Source organism: Salmo salar, chromosome ssa05 (assembly GCF_905237065.1).
Source record: "Salmo salar chromosome ssa05, Ssal_v3.1, whole genome shotgun sequence".
NCBI classification, from domain to species: Eukaryota; Metazoa; Chordata; class Actinopteri; order Salmoniformes; family Salmonidae; genus Salmo; species Salmo salar.
The window spans coordinates 65,626,428-65,641,702 of NC_059446.1; the positions used below are offsets into that span (position 1 = coordinate 65,626,428).

Below are 15,275 nucleotides of genomic sequence, written 5' to 3' on the forward strand. Positions count from 1 at the left end.
CCCAAAATGAACTCAACTAGAAAATCTCAACCTCCATCAGCAACTCTTCTCTGGAGGAAACTGTGTGTGTGTGTGTGTGTGTGTGTGTGTGTGTGTGCGTCCGTGCGTGCGTGCGTGCGTCCGGGTGTCATCAAGACCCTAGACTTTCTCTTACATTCCATTATTTTCTTTAAGAATAACTGAAAAGAACAAGGACTGACAGCAATGTAACCTGTTAAGGACCTGTCTGTCCTTTCAGTGATATAGCATTTCAGCCCTGTTGGCAGACAGACATAAAATATATCTGCTATCTCTTACTGTTGTCAGACTTTAAATACGGGGGCTTCTAGAGGTTAACGTCAGGCTGCTGTAATGTCTCTGTTTTATCATTTAAAGAGCGAGTGGACCAGACGAGAGCTCGGGGAAAGCTCCAACACATTCCAGACAATCCCTGGGGAATAACTCAGTTCTCCCGTCATCACTGTCTTTCTCTGGGCGGTGTGGGCACACACGCTCACACAAGCACACACGCATGTGCGTGCACATACACTCACATGCATGCAAAAAAGCACACAAGCACACACGCAAACATGCACTCACAGCTTTTAGCAGTGTCTTCTTCCCTCTGGTTGCTATCTAGTCATCTCCTGCTGCCACACTAATAAGTCCATGCGGAATTTCTAAGGGTTTTATAAACAAAGAAATTATCCTGGGAGACAACAGGATGTGAGTGAAACCCAGCTGGACTGGCTGCAGGCAGCTCACACATCTCAACCTATTACAGGTCAAATACAGGGCTGTTAAAGGCCACTGTAGGGTCTGGTAGGACTCAAATGGGCCAACAACGGGATTTGCTGCAACACGGAATCTGCTGCAACACGGAATCTGCTGCAACACAAACACACTCAGTTAGTGTCTGTTATATAGTACAGGGAGTAGGTCCTGATCCAGGACCAGATATATCCCCAAAGATACCCCCAACAAACACAGGGTAGTTTATTCAGCCAACAGCCTGGTGAGCCAACACAAACACACACTCAGGATGGCTCTCCAGTGGATTGTTGGCCTGATGGTTTAGCTGTACACAGGTTGATTATTAGAGAAATGGAGGTCAGGGTTAAGGGTGAGACACGTCACTAGCCTGATTGGCTGAGAGCCTGCTACCTGGCCGGATACCCACACTTAACTTCCCCACCAGTTAACAAGGAATTGGATGTCTCTGGGTAAGGTGGGGGTCCTATGGGGCTACAGTTCAGCTTAGCCTCTCTCTCTCTCCCTCATTTCAATTTCTCTCTCTCTCCCTCTGTCTCCTCCTCCAGGCTAAGTACCCCTTGTACTGTACATCTCATGCATTTTGCATGTCCATGAATGTTCAACCAAATGGATTCTATCTGGGGTTCTCTCTTTCAACCTTTTATTTTCTATCTGTTTCTAGCCTTTGTCCCCTTCCCCCTCTCTCTGTCCTCTCTCTCTGTCCTCTGGTGGTGGATGGTACATACCTCAGGTCTCTTCCTGCCTACCCCATGCTGGTACAGTACTGTGAGCTAAAGACCCTACTGAAGTTATTTGACATTAACCATTTAATGTTCTACAACAAGAGTGCAGAGCTCTGGTCCTCAAGGGCAGCAGGGGCAGCGTACACCAGGTGTTTGTCCTTGGCTTTTAATTAGACATTCATTACAATCTGTTGAGCCAGGTGTGTGGACCCTCTGGCCAGTCTGTAGCATTAACTGGTTGATTACATGTCAGGGAGAGAGGGCTGAAACCTAACAGCAGGACTGTGGTCCGTGAGGACTGTAGCTCCGAGCTGTGCACCCATGCACTATTGGAAATACTAGAACATCACTGGAATATAAGTGGTTCGGCATGAAATGCTGATAAAATAAGAGAAGTAGGCAGGGAAAGATGGCTGATCGCTCCAGTAGCCTAAGCAATAGGACCATTACATATACATTACATTACACTTACATCAATTTACATTGTTAGATGTGTTGTGGCCCAAACAAATCATACTGAAAAATTACAAACAAATTACAGAAATGCCAAAAGACAATCAGTCAAGAATAATATAATAGTTATTACATCTTATTATGTGTGCACAATAATAATAATTGAGCTAAATGAAAATACATTGAGGACACAATTTGAAACATGTCTAATCTACATGATTAAGCAATACAGGTCTTCTGGTAACAACATTCAATTAGCCACCAAATGGAAATGACATTCTGGTTAGCTTGTTTTCTCATTTTCAGATCATCAATCTTAACCTAATGTAGCAGGCGTAAAGGAAACGCCTGAGGGACGTCGGATGAAAACGGAAGCATCCGTTTTGAGGCTTCGCCTCTTCTCTGCTTTTCCCCTGAAAGCCGGATGATTCCGGTGACACCCACCCGGATGCACCCTCACATCCATCTAAATCTAGTTTTAAATGGCAAAACAAAACACTTGCAAATACAGAATACAATCTGAGTTTCGATTATGTTTTCTCCCATTATTGTCTGATGTTATTGCTATAGTATTGTGTGCTGTATATTAGTGACTGTACTGTACGTATAGACTGCACAGTGTATTGTATACATTTCATTAAAAACAAAACAACTATGTTTTAAGTGAGAAGTAGGGATTGGTCTGAAATTCACGAGCACGACATTGCATACTTCACCCATGCTCTACCAAGGTTTTCCAGCACACCGCTTTGACCTACTACGGTAGCTATGTTGGTCAATTGTACTTTCAACAATGTGTATGCAGGTTGCTTAGGGTTCAAACCTTCTCAAACAGCCTAATTCACACTCTTAGAGGAGTTGCTCCGACAATGATGTGATTTGTACCACATACAAGGTAATGTATTGCACCCCACACTAAGACAATGTGTGCTTGAGCAAAACACAGCAATACAAGTAAAAGTACACAATAATGACAAATGGCAACAGAAAAAAATGGAGTTATTAGTATTTATTTAATATTAACAGTTGCATTTCTAGAGAGGAGCGAAAAAACTGAACCCCATTTAAGCCAATGTGGGATAATCTGGAAATGTTTTCCCTAATCTCTTTTAACAATGGAGAAAGCTCCTGGAAAATACACAAAATAATCAACATGTACCCATTAACTATTTAAATGAAAATGTACTTAGTACAGGCCTAGTACTACACTACCTGTAAACAACAGTGAGTTATTACAAAAGAAACAATTTACAATCAAACGTACATTCATCAGACATAGTAAACGTTGCACTTACAATTCAGGGATGGCCACAATTGCGCTTGAATAGCTACAGGGTTATGCAGGCTTCCTTGTTCAAGCCCAGTTCTACCACACCTGATTCTACTATTCAAGGTCTCGATGAACAGCTGAGGTCTTGATGAACAAAAAAAGCCTGTATGACCCTGTGGCTCGTCAATAGCAACTCCTGATAAAAACACTGTGACAAATGACAAACTGCTGAGAAACACCTGTAACAAAAAAGTACAAAATACTTTTAAGAATAAATATTTACAGATCGGACATTGGATAAGTGCTCTAAATCCATTAGTTACAAATGTTTTTAGTAATGTTGTACACGGCTGTCCAACTCCAGTAAAAGAGCACACATTCCCACATATATAAATGGCAGTATAAATATGAATATAAATATGAAATTAGCGTACTCACAGATCTGGAACAGAACATACGTAACTGCTGCTGATAGTGCGTGATGTACTGTGTGAATACGAATAAGCGTAAGTCGTTTGTCAGCTCGACGTAGGCCAGCTTGAAGAATTTCTTAGCTTCTCAAATGACAGAAAGTGGCGCCTGAAAAGGAAAATTGTTTACAACCTGTGCAACTTATTGCATGTATTTGTAACGTAGGGATGGCTTGCATCTGACAGATGAGGGCAATGACATCTTCGAGAGAGTTTGAGAGCTGGTTTCTCCACCGTTCACCCCTCTGTAGAAGCAAGACGCGCGCACCAGTACTAGTATACACCACACTCTCTGTACCTTGCCACTCAACGATGCCCAACGAACCCAAAGGCTCTTTTAAGAAACACCTAATAAATGAAAGTAATCACACATTGTGCGTATGTGTGCACACCAGTGTGTGTGTGTGTGTGTGTGTGTGTGTGTGTGTGTAATGGGAAAGGGAGGGGGGTATTAAAAACTATACACGAAAGAGAATGGTCAAAATAGCCCCTCCGGTAGGTGAACCCAGGACCTTCAAATCCCAGCATGGTGATGCTGTGTTACACTACGGACCCTGTTATAGATATATCAACTTGACACTATATTTAAATGATGACAGCACACGTTCATTCCAAAATGTTTTTGTTCATTCACTCTACTGATTGAACGTTTATTTCTCTTACTTGGTTCATTTGTTTCCCCGTCTGAAACAGTCAATGTGTTGAAAACATTTTATCACATAACTAACCAAGTTAGCAAACATGGCATTTTATTTTGACTGCACGCATGTCGTGGAAGCAAGCAATGATCCTTATGAGGTTGTTGTTTTACCTGGATGCTTTGTGTGCAACCCGCACCCCTGCTACTTTTACCTTGTGAATGGCGACTTCAGGTTTTCAGGAACACATTGAAAAGTAACTTGACACTGTGTCGATCAGTCAGCGCAAATGTGGATTATAATGACAAGAAGAAAATAGCATTGACAGAGGGCGCGTACTAAATGAATGAATAAGCTAAGGGATATAATTTGCTCTGGATCTTCTAACAGCGACATGTTTGTTCTGGCGTGTGGACAAGTGTCTTTTATACAGGTAACAAGCTGAGATTAGGAGCACTCCCTTTAAGAGTGTGCTCCTAATCTCAGCTCGTTACCTGTATAAAAGACACCTGGGAGCCAGACATCTTTCTGATTTGAGAGGGGGTCAAATACTTATTTCCCTCATTAAAAGGCAAATCATTTTATAACATTTTTGACATGCGTTTTTCTGGATTTTTTGTTGTTGTTATTCTGTCTCTCACTGTTCAAATAAACCTACCATTAAAATTATAGACTGATCATTTCTTTGTCAGTGGGCAAACGTAGAAAATCAGCAGGGGATCAAATACTTTTTTCCCTCACTGTAAATAAGCAGTGTGGCAGTTTTCCCAAAGTTGATGACATGCAAGTGTTCAGCCATATGAAAAACCTTCCATAGCAAAATATACCTAGGTAGCTAGATAGCTACCTTCCTTTTGCTTCTTATCAAATGGGTGTAAGCTAGCTAGCTGTAGCTACAAGCATTCTCCTAGTTAGCTGCTACTGTTGCATAGCAACCGAGTTGCACCCGGTTTTAGAACTCTGAGATTCGGCTGAAAAGATGTTCGCATTGTCAAAAATGCTCCAGAAAAGTGGCACATCGTTGGTTTTTATTGGACAGAAATGTGCACATGAGAGCAATACGAGAAGCGGGGAGGGTGTCATATTGGCTTATATGTGATGGTAGGGAGATCTGAATTTAACATTGAGTTTCAACCAATGCATACTATAGTCGCGCCAACCAGTATAATGTACTGCAGGCCTATAGGCTGTACTGTATACTATCGACTGTACAGTATACATTGTATGACTGTACTGTGTATTGCATATACTGTACAGCAGGGTTCCCCAACTGGCGGCCTGGGGGCCGAATTTGGCTCGTGAGTGGTTTCATTTGACCCTCAAGTTTTCAGAGCAAGAAATTGACAACAATTATTTTAAAAAGAAGATTTAAATGTTGGGACATAAAAAACTGTGAAAGCACCAGGAAAACAGCTCCAAGTGATTTTTAATACATCTGTTGCCATGTATTCCCACGTTTTAGTCAAACATTATATCAGTTTTGGCTTCTTGTGGTCAATTTACAGTCCACAAAATATTTGTAATTATCAACTAGATTCAGCCCGCGGCCCGCCAGCTGTTCAGTGAGTAGACAACAGACTGTGTATACTGTGCTGTGTATTTTATATACAGTATGTAGCATACAGTGTGTAGGCTACTGTATAGACTTACAGAGCTGGGGCTGGAGTGTCGGCGCAGTTTGGGCGACTCTTTCCCAGTAGAGGAGGCCTTGGAGGAGATACAGGCATTGTTCTCTGAGTGCACCCTCTTCACCTGGCTGGCGGGTTTCTCAAAGGCGTCGAAACCGCTCTGTGTCCGCTGAACCCTTACCTTCCTGTCCTCAGGGATGGTGTCCAGGGGCGTGATGACCGAGTCCTTTCCCTGGCCGCTGCGTGTGGACATCTTTGTGACACATATCTGAGAGGAGAGAGGGACCGAGAGAGAGGGAGGAGAGAAAGGAGTAAGAGGGTGAGCGAAAATGAAAGTGAGGAAAATTATTCCATTTGCATTTACTGCTGTTTGGACCAAAATTACCCCCCTTCCCCCCACCAACTCCCCTCCTCCTCTAGATCTACCTTCATGTAATCTCTCTGTTTGTCTCCATCTCTCCCTCCCTGTGGAGTCCCAGTGCTACCTCTCTCTGTTAGAAGATTTTTATCTCCATATCCCTCTGATCAAAACAAAACAAAGCAACCAGCCTACTCTGTTTCTGCTGCTGCCTCTTTCACACCCCATTGCTGCTGTGCCTACACACACACTCACACACACACACAAGTACAAACAAGTGCACATATGCGCACACAAACACACACATACACACACGCATTTCCTCTAAACGCAATGCAACCTACCAGCTACTCCACAGCCGCCAAAGAGTGTGTTTGTTCCCTGGGCAAAAAAGGACCAGGCAGCGTGTCGTGTTCTGCCACAGCCTATCTTTCAGATGAAATATTTAGTACTGGACTCCCCAACAAGCTGCTATTCTAACCACTACATATATACAATGACCAGGCTGCAGAAGAGTCACCTTGCAGCTCTCAGAGCGAAGCGGCTCTCTCACCCAGGTTAGGATTAGTCACGTTACACAGTTGGGCTTCTGACAGGGAACAAACAACAACAAATCCACATTTTTAGTGTAGAAGGATGTCCCTTGGGGGTATCCGTAACTAGGTATGACATGCGAGGGTTAGGTTAGTAAACATGCTGGAGCTAGAACCTCGTTGTCGTGCTTCCTTATTTTAGATCATACTACATGGTGTCAGACGTGGGTTTAATAATCACATAAACGTGAAGGACGAACCAGGTAAACCATACATTCAGGCTGTTTCAAAGCAGGGAGGGCACAGTGTTGGAGATAAAACAGCGCATATCATTATTTTGCCAGCTAACGAGCAAGGACTAAGTTACTGCTAAGCAACATGTTGCAAGAGGAAGAAACTGGCGGGATTTCAGGGTTTGCGACTCCAAGTTCAACGGGCTCTGGCGCAAACACGGACAGGCCAGTGGCTAGTGCTGACGGATTTCGCATTAGTCCACCAGAGAATTTTGTTTGTATGGACATTCAAAACTGGCCGAAATGGATCAGGCGCTTTGAAAGGTACAGGGTAGCATCAGGCTAAAACGTGAAAAATGAGGCATTTCAAGTTAATACACTGATCTACTCTATGGGTGATGAAGCCGACGATATATTAAATGCTTCAATGTTGCCTGAGGAAGAGAAACTTAACTACAGTGCTGTTAAAGACTGTTTTGAAACTAATTTTGTAGGGAGACAACATTATATTTGAGAGAGCTAGGTTTAATATGCGCAAACAGGAGCATGGTGAAACCACCGACAGTTTTATCACAAACTAGCAGAACATTGTCAGTTTGGCGCGCTCAGGGAAGAGCTGATCCGAGATCGGATTGTAGTGGGAATAAGAAATATATCACTTTCTGAAAAGTTACAGTTGGATTCCCAGCTTACCTTGTGCAAAGCTGTAAACCAGGTTAGGCAGAGTGAGACAGTAAAAAGACAGCGGACGATGCTGCGCGACAGCAGCTCCTTACAGAGCGAAGAGAGTGAGGAAATAAATGCATTTTCATACTGAGCTAAAAAAAACGGAGGGGAACACAGAACAGAGACAGACGTGGAGAAAACAATCACAGACAGCACCAGTAGCTAGTTCAAGTGTTTGTCGAAAATGTGGGAAATCCCCTTTCCACAGATGGAAAGATTGCCCAGCAAAGGATGCGGAATGCAGGAAATGTCACAGGAGAGGACACTTTTCAGCTGTCTGTCGATTAAAGCAAATGCAGGAGGTCTCAGAGGAGGTACAGCAGGACAGCATCTTTCTGGGAGAAGTAAAGGAAAACAATGCTGGCTGGCATTCAGACATTAAACTCAATGGGGAGGTTGTGTCATTTAAACTAGACACTGGGGCAGCAGTGACAGCTATCCCAACTAGGCTGTATAGCTATAGCAGAGATGGCCCTTTGCTCTCTACAAACAAAAAACTGTACGGGCCCAGTAATAAGATATTACCAGTGGTAAGGCAGTTGGTGATTAAACTGGAGAGTAAAGACAAAAGTGCCATCCAGCCTGTCTTCGTCATTGACTCTCTGGTCAGACCGTTGCTGGGGCTGCCAGCAATTGAAGCATTGCAACTCATTGAGAGAGTGAGCGAACTGGAGGACCCAGGTGAGGTTTTCAAAAATAAATTCCCAAAAGTGTTTTCTGGTCTAGGAAGGATAGAAGGTGACCACAAAATCCGCCTGAAAGAGGATGCTGTCCCCTATGCCCTTACCACTCCTCGCCGTGTGCCTATCCCTTTATTGGCCAGAGTAAAGGAAGAGTTGGGGAGGATGGAAGAAATTGGGGTGGTGTCTAAAATAGAGAGCCCCACTGACTGGTGTGCAGGGATGGCAGTGGTCCCAAAAGCCAATGGGGACATAAGGATCTGTGTGGACATGACTAACTTGAATGAGGCACTCTGCAGAGAGAGACACATCTTACCATCAGTGGAGCAGTCACTGGCTCAGTTGGATGGTTCACAAGTCTTCACAAAGCTGGATGCCCGCTCAGGTTTCTGGCAGATACCGCTGTCATCAGAGAGTAGGGCGCTCACAACGTTTATAACACCGTTTGGCCATTACTGTTTTAATGTTTTGCCATTTGGAATCGCTTCCGGTCCTGAGCATTTCCAAAGACGCATGTCCCAGCTGTTGGATGGGCTGAGTGGCGTCATAGTCCACGCGGACGATGTGCTCGTGTGCGGAAGGGACAGAGCAGAACATGATGTAAGGCTCACAGCAGTTCTGGCCAGACTCCAGAAGACTGGCCTGACACTCAATGAAAAATGCACTTCTGCACAGTCAGAGGTCTTGTTCTTGGGACACAAAATCAGTGCAGCTGGAATAGAGCCGGACCCGGAGAAGATCAGCGCCATCACAGATATGCCCAGACCCCAGAATGTGGCTGAAGTCAGGACCTTCTTAGGCATGGCCACTATATGTGGGTAAGTTCCTCCCACAGTTTTCAGATAGAACCAAACCCCTGAGAGACTTACTAGCCAAAGAGAATGACTGGTCATGGGGTCACGTGCAACAGGTGGCGTTTGACAAAATCAAAGGAGACCTGGCCTCCCAGAGAGTGCTGGCCCAGTACCGTCCCCACGCTAAGACAAAGGTATCAACAGATACATCATCCTTTGGGCTAGGGGCGGTCCTCACACAGATGCAGGACAACATGGAATGGCATCCAATAGCATACATCTCCCGAAGCTTATCCGACACAGAACAAAGGTATGGACAAGTGGAGAAGGAGGCGTTGGCTATCACATGGGCATGTGAAAGGCTCAGCCAATACCTTATTGGCCTGCAGTTTACAGCAGAGACTGACCACAAACCACTGTTGGCTCTGTTAGGGACAAAAGCACTGGACAACTTGCCTCCCAGAGTTCTGCGCTTCCGCCTCAGATTACTGAGGTTCACCTACAAGATGGTGTGTGTGCCAGGGAAGGCACTGATCACAGCAGATGCACTCTCCAGGGCCCCAATTAAACATCCATTATCAGAGGAGGAGCAATGTCTAGAGGGTGAGGTACAGGTGTCCAATAATGCAGTAAGAGACAGCCTACCTGCATCTCAGACCAAACTGCAGCAGATTGCAGAGGAGCAACAACGAGACCACATCTGCCGACAGATAGTGCAGCAGCAGTGCAAAAGGGGATGGCCCAGGCAGGAGGAACTGCCTCAGCTGCTGAAGCCCTATTGGGTGCACCAAAGTGACTTCCACTGTAATGGAGACCTTCTCATGAAAGGACAACGGATAATTATCCCAGAGACTCTACATACAGAAATGCTAGACAGAGTGCATGAGGGACACATGGGGATAAGCAAATGCAGACTGAGGGCTCAACAGTCGGTGTGGTGGCTTGGTCTGAATACTCAGATTGCTGGTGGCCCAGTGTGAGGTCTGTACAAAATGTCAACCTTGTCATCCGGAGCCAATGATGGTAACGGTGCTGCCAAAACGGCCATGGCAAAAGGTAGGGGCAGATATGTTCTATTGGAAAAAGGACACTTATCTGCTAGTGGTAGATTACTATTCAAGATACATTGAAATAGCAAAGACACCCATAACCACATCAGCTGGTGTTATCAATGGATTAAAGTAATGTTTTTTCCAGGCAAGGGGTCGCTGAGGTCCTGGTTACAGAGAACGCTCCCCAGTTCTCTGCAAGCCCCTTTTCTGCTTTTGCAGTAGAATATGACTTCAGACATGTGACCAGTAGCCCCTACCATGCACAGAGTAATGGTGAGGCAGAGAGAGCTGTGAAAACAGTCAAGGGACTGCTGAAAAAGAACAAGGATCCATACAGGGCTCTGTTAGCTTACAGAGTTACACCACTGCATCATGGGCCGTCACCTGCCGAGCTCCTGATGGGCAGGAGGCTGTGTTCCCCATTGCCTGTCTCGCCGGCTCAGCTTAAACCCCGATGGCTTAACAGTAAGGCCTTCGCTGAGAGAGACAAACGGCTAAAACAAACGCAAACTGGAGACTTCAATTGGAGACACCGTGCTACGGAGAGGCAAGAGCTGACCGAAGGTCAACGTGTGTGGATTACAAACTCAAAGACACCAGCAATAGTGCTGAGGAAAGTGGATGCCCCACGCTCCTATGTGGTGGACACAGGCTCAGAAGAGGTACGAAGGAACAAAACACAGCTCAGAGCTCTTCCAGATCTACCAGCCACACAGACTGAGGCCACAGAAAATGCACAAAAAGAGGGTGAAGGAGAGAGAGAATGTTCACAGAGCCACAAGCGCGCCCAAAAAGGGATGTGAAGCCACCAGAGAGTCTGAAAGACTATGTTACATGAAGAGAAAACATACTGTTGGGGACCATACCCAGCAAAAAGAGACTCTACCTAAGTTAATGTTCATACTGTGTCATTTAATGCTTTCATACTGTTTCAGGATGTGAAGTAGCATGTTAGAGAATAATACTGGTTTCCAAATTGCATTTCAGTTATGCTTCAGTGGTTATGCATGTTGAGTTCTTGTTCATGGGAGAGGGGAAGATGTAGAAGGATGTCCCTTGGGGGTATCCGTAACTAGGTATGACATGCAAGGGTTAGGTTAGTAAACATGCTGGAGCTAGAACCTCGTTGTCGTGTGTCCTTATTTTAGATAATACTACATTTAGTATCACAATACTCAATACCATCAAGATACTCAATACCATCAAGATACTCAATACCATCAAGATACTCAATACCAAAATGATACCACAGCAAAACACAGAATACCACAGCCAAAGTCACAGAATGGCACTTCATCCAGACAGATGAACTCAGCTACCGCTCTGTTCAATCATTGGGTATCTTTTGAGTTCAACATCATGATTTGAATTTTTTACGTCATGAGAATAAATTAAACAATCAATTTGACTTTGTTTTTATCAACTTAACTACATAACACCATTATGGTAATCATTTATTTGAATGGTAAATCTCTATTGATAAACTGGGTAAATCAAAATGTAGCCTAGGCCTATCCACAATACAGGTGAATGCATATTCAATAGGAGTGTGTGCATGCATTGAGTTATTTAGCTTTTTGGGGGGCTGATTTCATGGGACAACAGATATCAAACAATCTGTTTCCCTTCCATTTGGGACTTATGTGTTGTATTGATCAACAACATTTGCATAGAAGAAGCATATTTTATAAAAATGTTAGCTGTCTCTTTAACCAGTAATGACATCATTCACGAGGCATGCGGACAATCAGAGCACAGTCAGTTCACTGAGGCAATGGATCTTTAGAAGAGAGGTGAGAGAGAGACCGAATAAGTGAATTAATAACGTTTTTGGTGGCAATCAACTTTGAAATCAGCATATTTGGCATTATAGTTAGCATATTATCACAAGTACTAGGGTAGTGATAATAAAAGTATTAGGGTAGTGAATTGATGTTTGCTTTATTTCTTTCTTTTTTAAATTTAACTAGGGAAGTCAGTTAATAACAAAGTCTTATTTACACCGACGGCTTACACCGACGGCCTACACCAACGGCCTACATCGACCAAGAATCAGGTTTGTAGTGACGCCTCTTGCACTGAGATGCAGTGCATTAGACCACTGCACCACTCGGGAGCCCCTTTAGCTGTCAGTCAGCTAGAAAGGAAAGTTAGCCTAAAGCTGGAAGCTACCTGTATCTTCTCGCATTGTAAAGTGTTCTAGCCTGTATAGACATTGTTTTGCGAACAGTAATTAACAGTTTAAAAATGTCTACATGCTGTGTCACATTATTTTGTGTTAACTTCTGTGCAGCAGGCTTAATCCTTGAGACACATTTGACAGAAGTACCGAAACTACAATTCTAGTACCAAAGCATTTTTCATGTTCTAGTATCGGAAAAAGTACATACGTATTGGTATACAGTGCAACACTAATGCACTAATGCACGCAGAGTAAATCTCGACAACAACACAACATAACCCATGTCCCAAACAAAACGTTTTAACAGTGATTAATGCAAAAATAACATCAACAGCAATGTACAAGACCTTATATCAGATGCTTTTGTAAACGCATGCACACACGCACGCACACACACAGGCATACTTACTGCATTACATCCTCTCTCTACCAGTTCCTCCCATTCCCCAGCCACAGCTCTCCCACATCCCACTTCCCTTCCTGACCTCCCAAAAATGTCAAAGCAAGACTCTATGAGCCTCTCTGGACTCTGTGGAGAGAACAGACTGGCTGGCAGACACACATACAATCAGTGTCTATGGTTGTGACATGTGCAAACAAATATTTGTATATTATATCATAGCTGGTGGCAGGGCATACTGTAGCTGTAGTTTACCTAGTATGACACTCTGAACTAGTCTCTGTCACCCTAACCCAGGACAGTCTCACTATGATTTATGAGCTGCAAGATTATTAGAGAATGTACGGTAGTGGTTTAGTTACAATACAATATGAGAGATAGATTATTAGAGAATGTACGGTAGTGGTTTAGTTACAATACAATATGAGCTAGATAGATTAGTAGAGAATGTACGGTAGTGGTTCAGTTACACTACAATATGAGCTCTAGATTATTAGAGAATGTACGGTAGTGGTTCAGTTACACTACAATATGAGCTCTAGATTATTAGAGAATGTACGGTAGTGGTTCAGTTACACTACAATATGAGCTCTAGATTATTAGAGAATGTACAGTAGTGGTTCAGTTACACTACAATATGAGCTAGATAGATTATTAGAGAATGTACGGTAGTGGTTCAGTTACACTACAATATAGGCTAGATAGATTATTAGAGAATGTACTGTAGTGGTTCAGTTACAATACAATATGAGCTAGATATATTATTAGAGATTGTACGGTAGTGGTTTAGTTACACTACAATATGAGCTAGATAGATTATTAGAGAAATGTGAGAGCAAAATTGCAAGATGATGTTATAATACTTTTATTGCATCAAATGGTTGTTTTATGCAACATAATAAGGGGTTGTTAGAAGGCTCATCTGTGTGTGTTCTACCGAGGATGGGCCTCTGGAAGATTTACAATGTCTTTGGGGATACCGCATTCCAGAGCATGAGTTAATGTTTCTGTTCTATATGGTACCAGGGAGAGATGACCCCAGGGCCAGACCCTGGTCTCTACACAAAGAAAACAGTTTTTACAGCAGATACTGTCTGCTGTGAATTATAAGTTTCTTTCATACAAATCTTAACCTTGTGACCCATTCCATACATCTGTTGTTCGTCATGTAGACAGAAAGGGGTGTATCTTGGCTATAAAAGACTTTGTACTTTTGTCTCGGGGCTCTCAACTAATCATCTGAGGGTGATTCGTCGACCAACCATCATTATCGTAGAGCACTCAATCGATTAACTTTATGTGTGTGTTGTATTGACCTGCTCCCTTACTAATATGCCAATAAAGATTCAGTTTAAGTATAACTCTGACTTGTGTGATACGTTTGTCTCTCCTCATTTGATAGTAAAGAAATTAACCACCACAGAATGTACGGTAGTGGTTCAGTTACACTACAATATGAGCTAGACAGATTATTAGAGAATGTACGGTAGTGGTTCAGTTACACTACAATATGAGCTAGATAGATTATTAGAGAATGTACAGTAGTGGTTCAGTTACAATACAATATGAGCTAGATAGATTATTAGAGAATGTACAGTAGTGGTTCAGTTACACTACAATATGAGCTAGATAGATTATTAGAGAATGTACAGTAGTAGTTCAGTTACACAATGAAATCTGGGTTGAGGAGAATATTAGAAGATGTACAGTGGAGATCTGGGGAAGACTGTATTAGAGGATGCACGGTAGTGCTAGGCAAGGTAATGCATCTGGCAACCTCCCTCCCATCACCACTACTTATCCTATTATCTGTAATGCTTACCCAGTCAGACAGACCAGAGACAACAGAGGTTTAGTCCTCATTCACGGCCCTCCTGTCACAGTGTAAAGATGCATTTCCTTTTCACACGGAGATGACAAAGGGCCAATATGGTAGCCAGAGACGCTGTGAGGCGATAGGAGAAAGAGTGGAAAAAACACCTTACCCTCTCTCCGTCACTATTTAGTGTTCCTGAATGGTAAATGAATGATGTATGTGATGCGCACATCTGACACTAACTAGGCCAATCCTTTGAGGGCAGTCTTTCTCTCTCTCTCTTTCTCCCATCTTTCTTTGTGATGTGACACCCCTCTCAGCCTTCTCCACCTCCTCAAGGCACTGCTTGTATAAATCTGTAGGGCCTATTAGAGAGCAGTGTGAGGACGGAGGGAGGGCGGTTCTTAAAGGAGGCCAGGAGATCAGGAGAGCGGAAGCGCCCCGGTGATCAATGGGTGATGGGCTGCATGAGGAAGGAAGGATGTAGGAAGGTGTGACATTCATTCCCACTTCCAATGAGGTCAGATGGGCTGTCAGAGGTAGATCAGGATACAGTCTACCTGCCGT

General features: G+C 43.5%; 1 protein-coding gene across 2 annotated transcripts in view; it reads right to left on the bottom strand.

Annotated features, from left to right (window-relative positions):
• The window catches only part of LOC106605507 (cyclin-dependent kinase 14), a 200,463-nt gene that overhangs the window by 143,954 nt on the left and 41,234 nt on the right, over window positions 1-15,275 (bottom strand). For both annotated transcript variants that reach the window (XM_045718621.1, XM_045718622.1), the window contains one exon: window positions 5,957-6,202. In XM_045718621.1, the coding sequence (XP_045574577.1) occupies window positions 5,957-6,202 (246 nt within the window). The remainder of the gene's footprint in view (window positions 1-5,956; window positions 6,203-15,275) is intronic.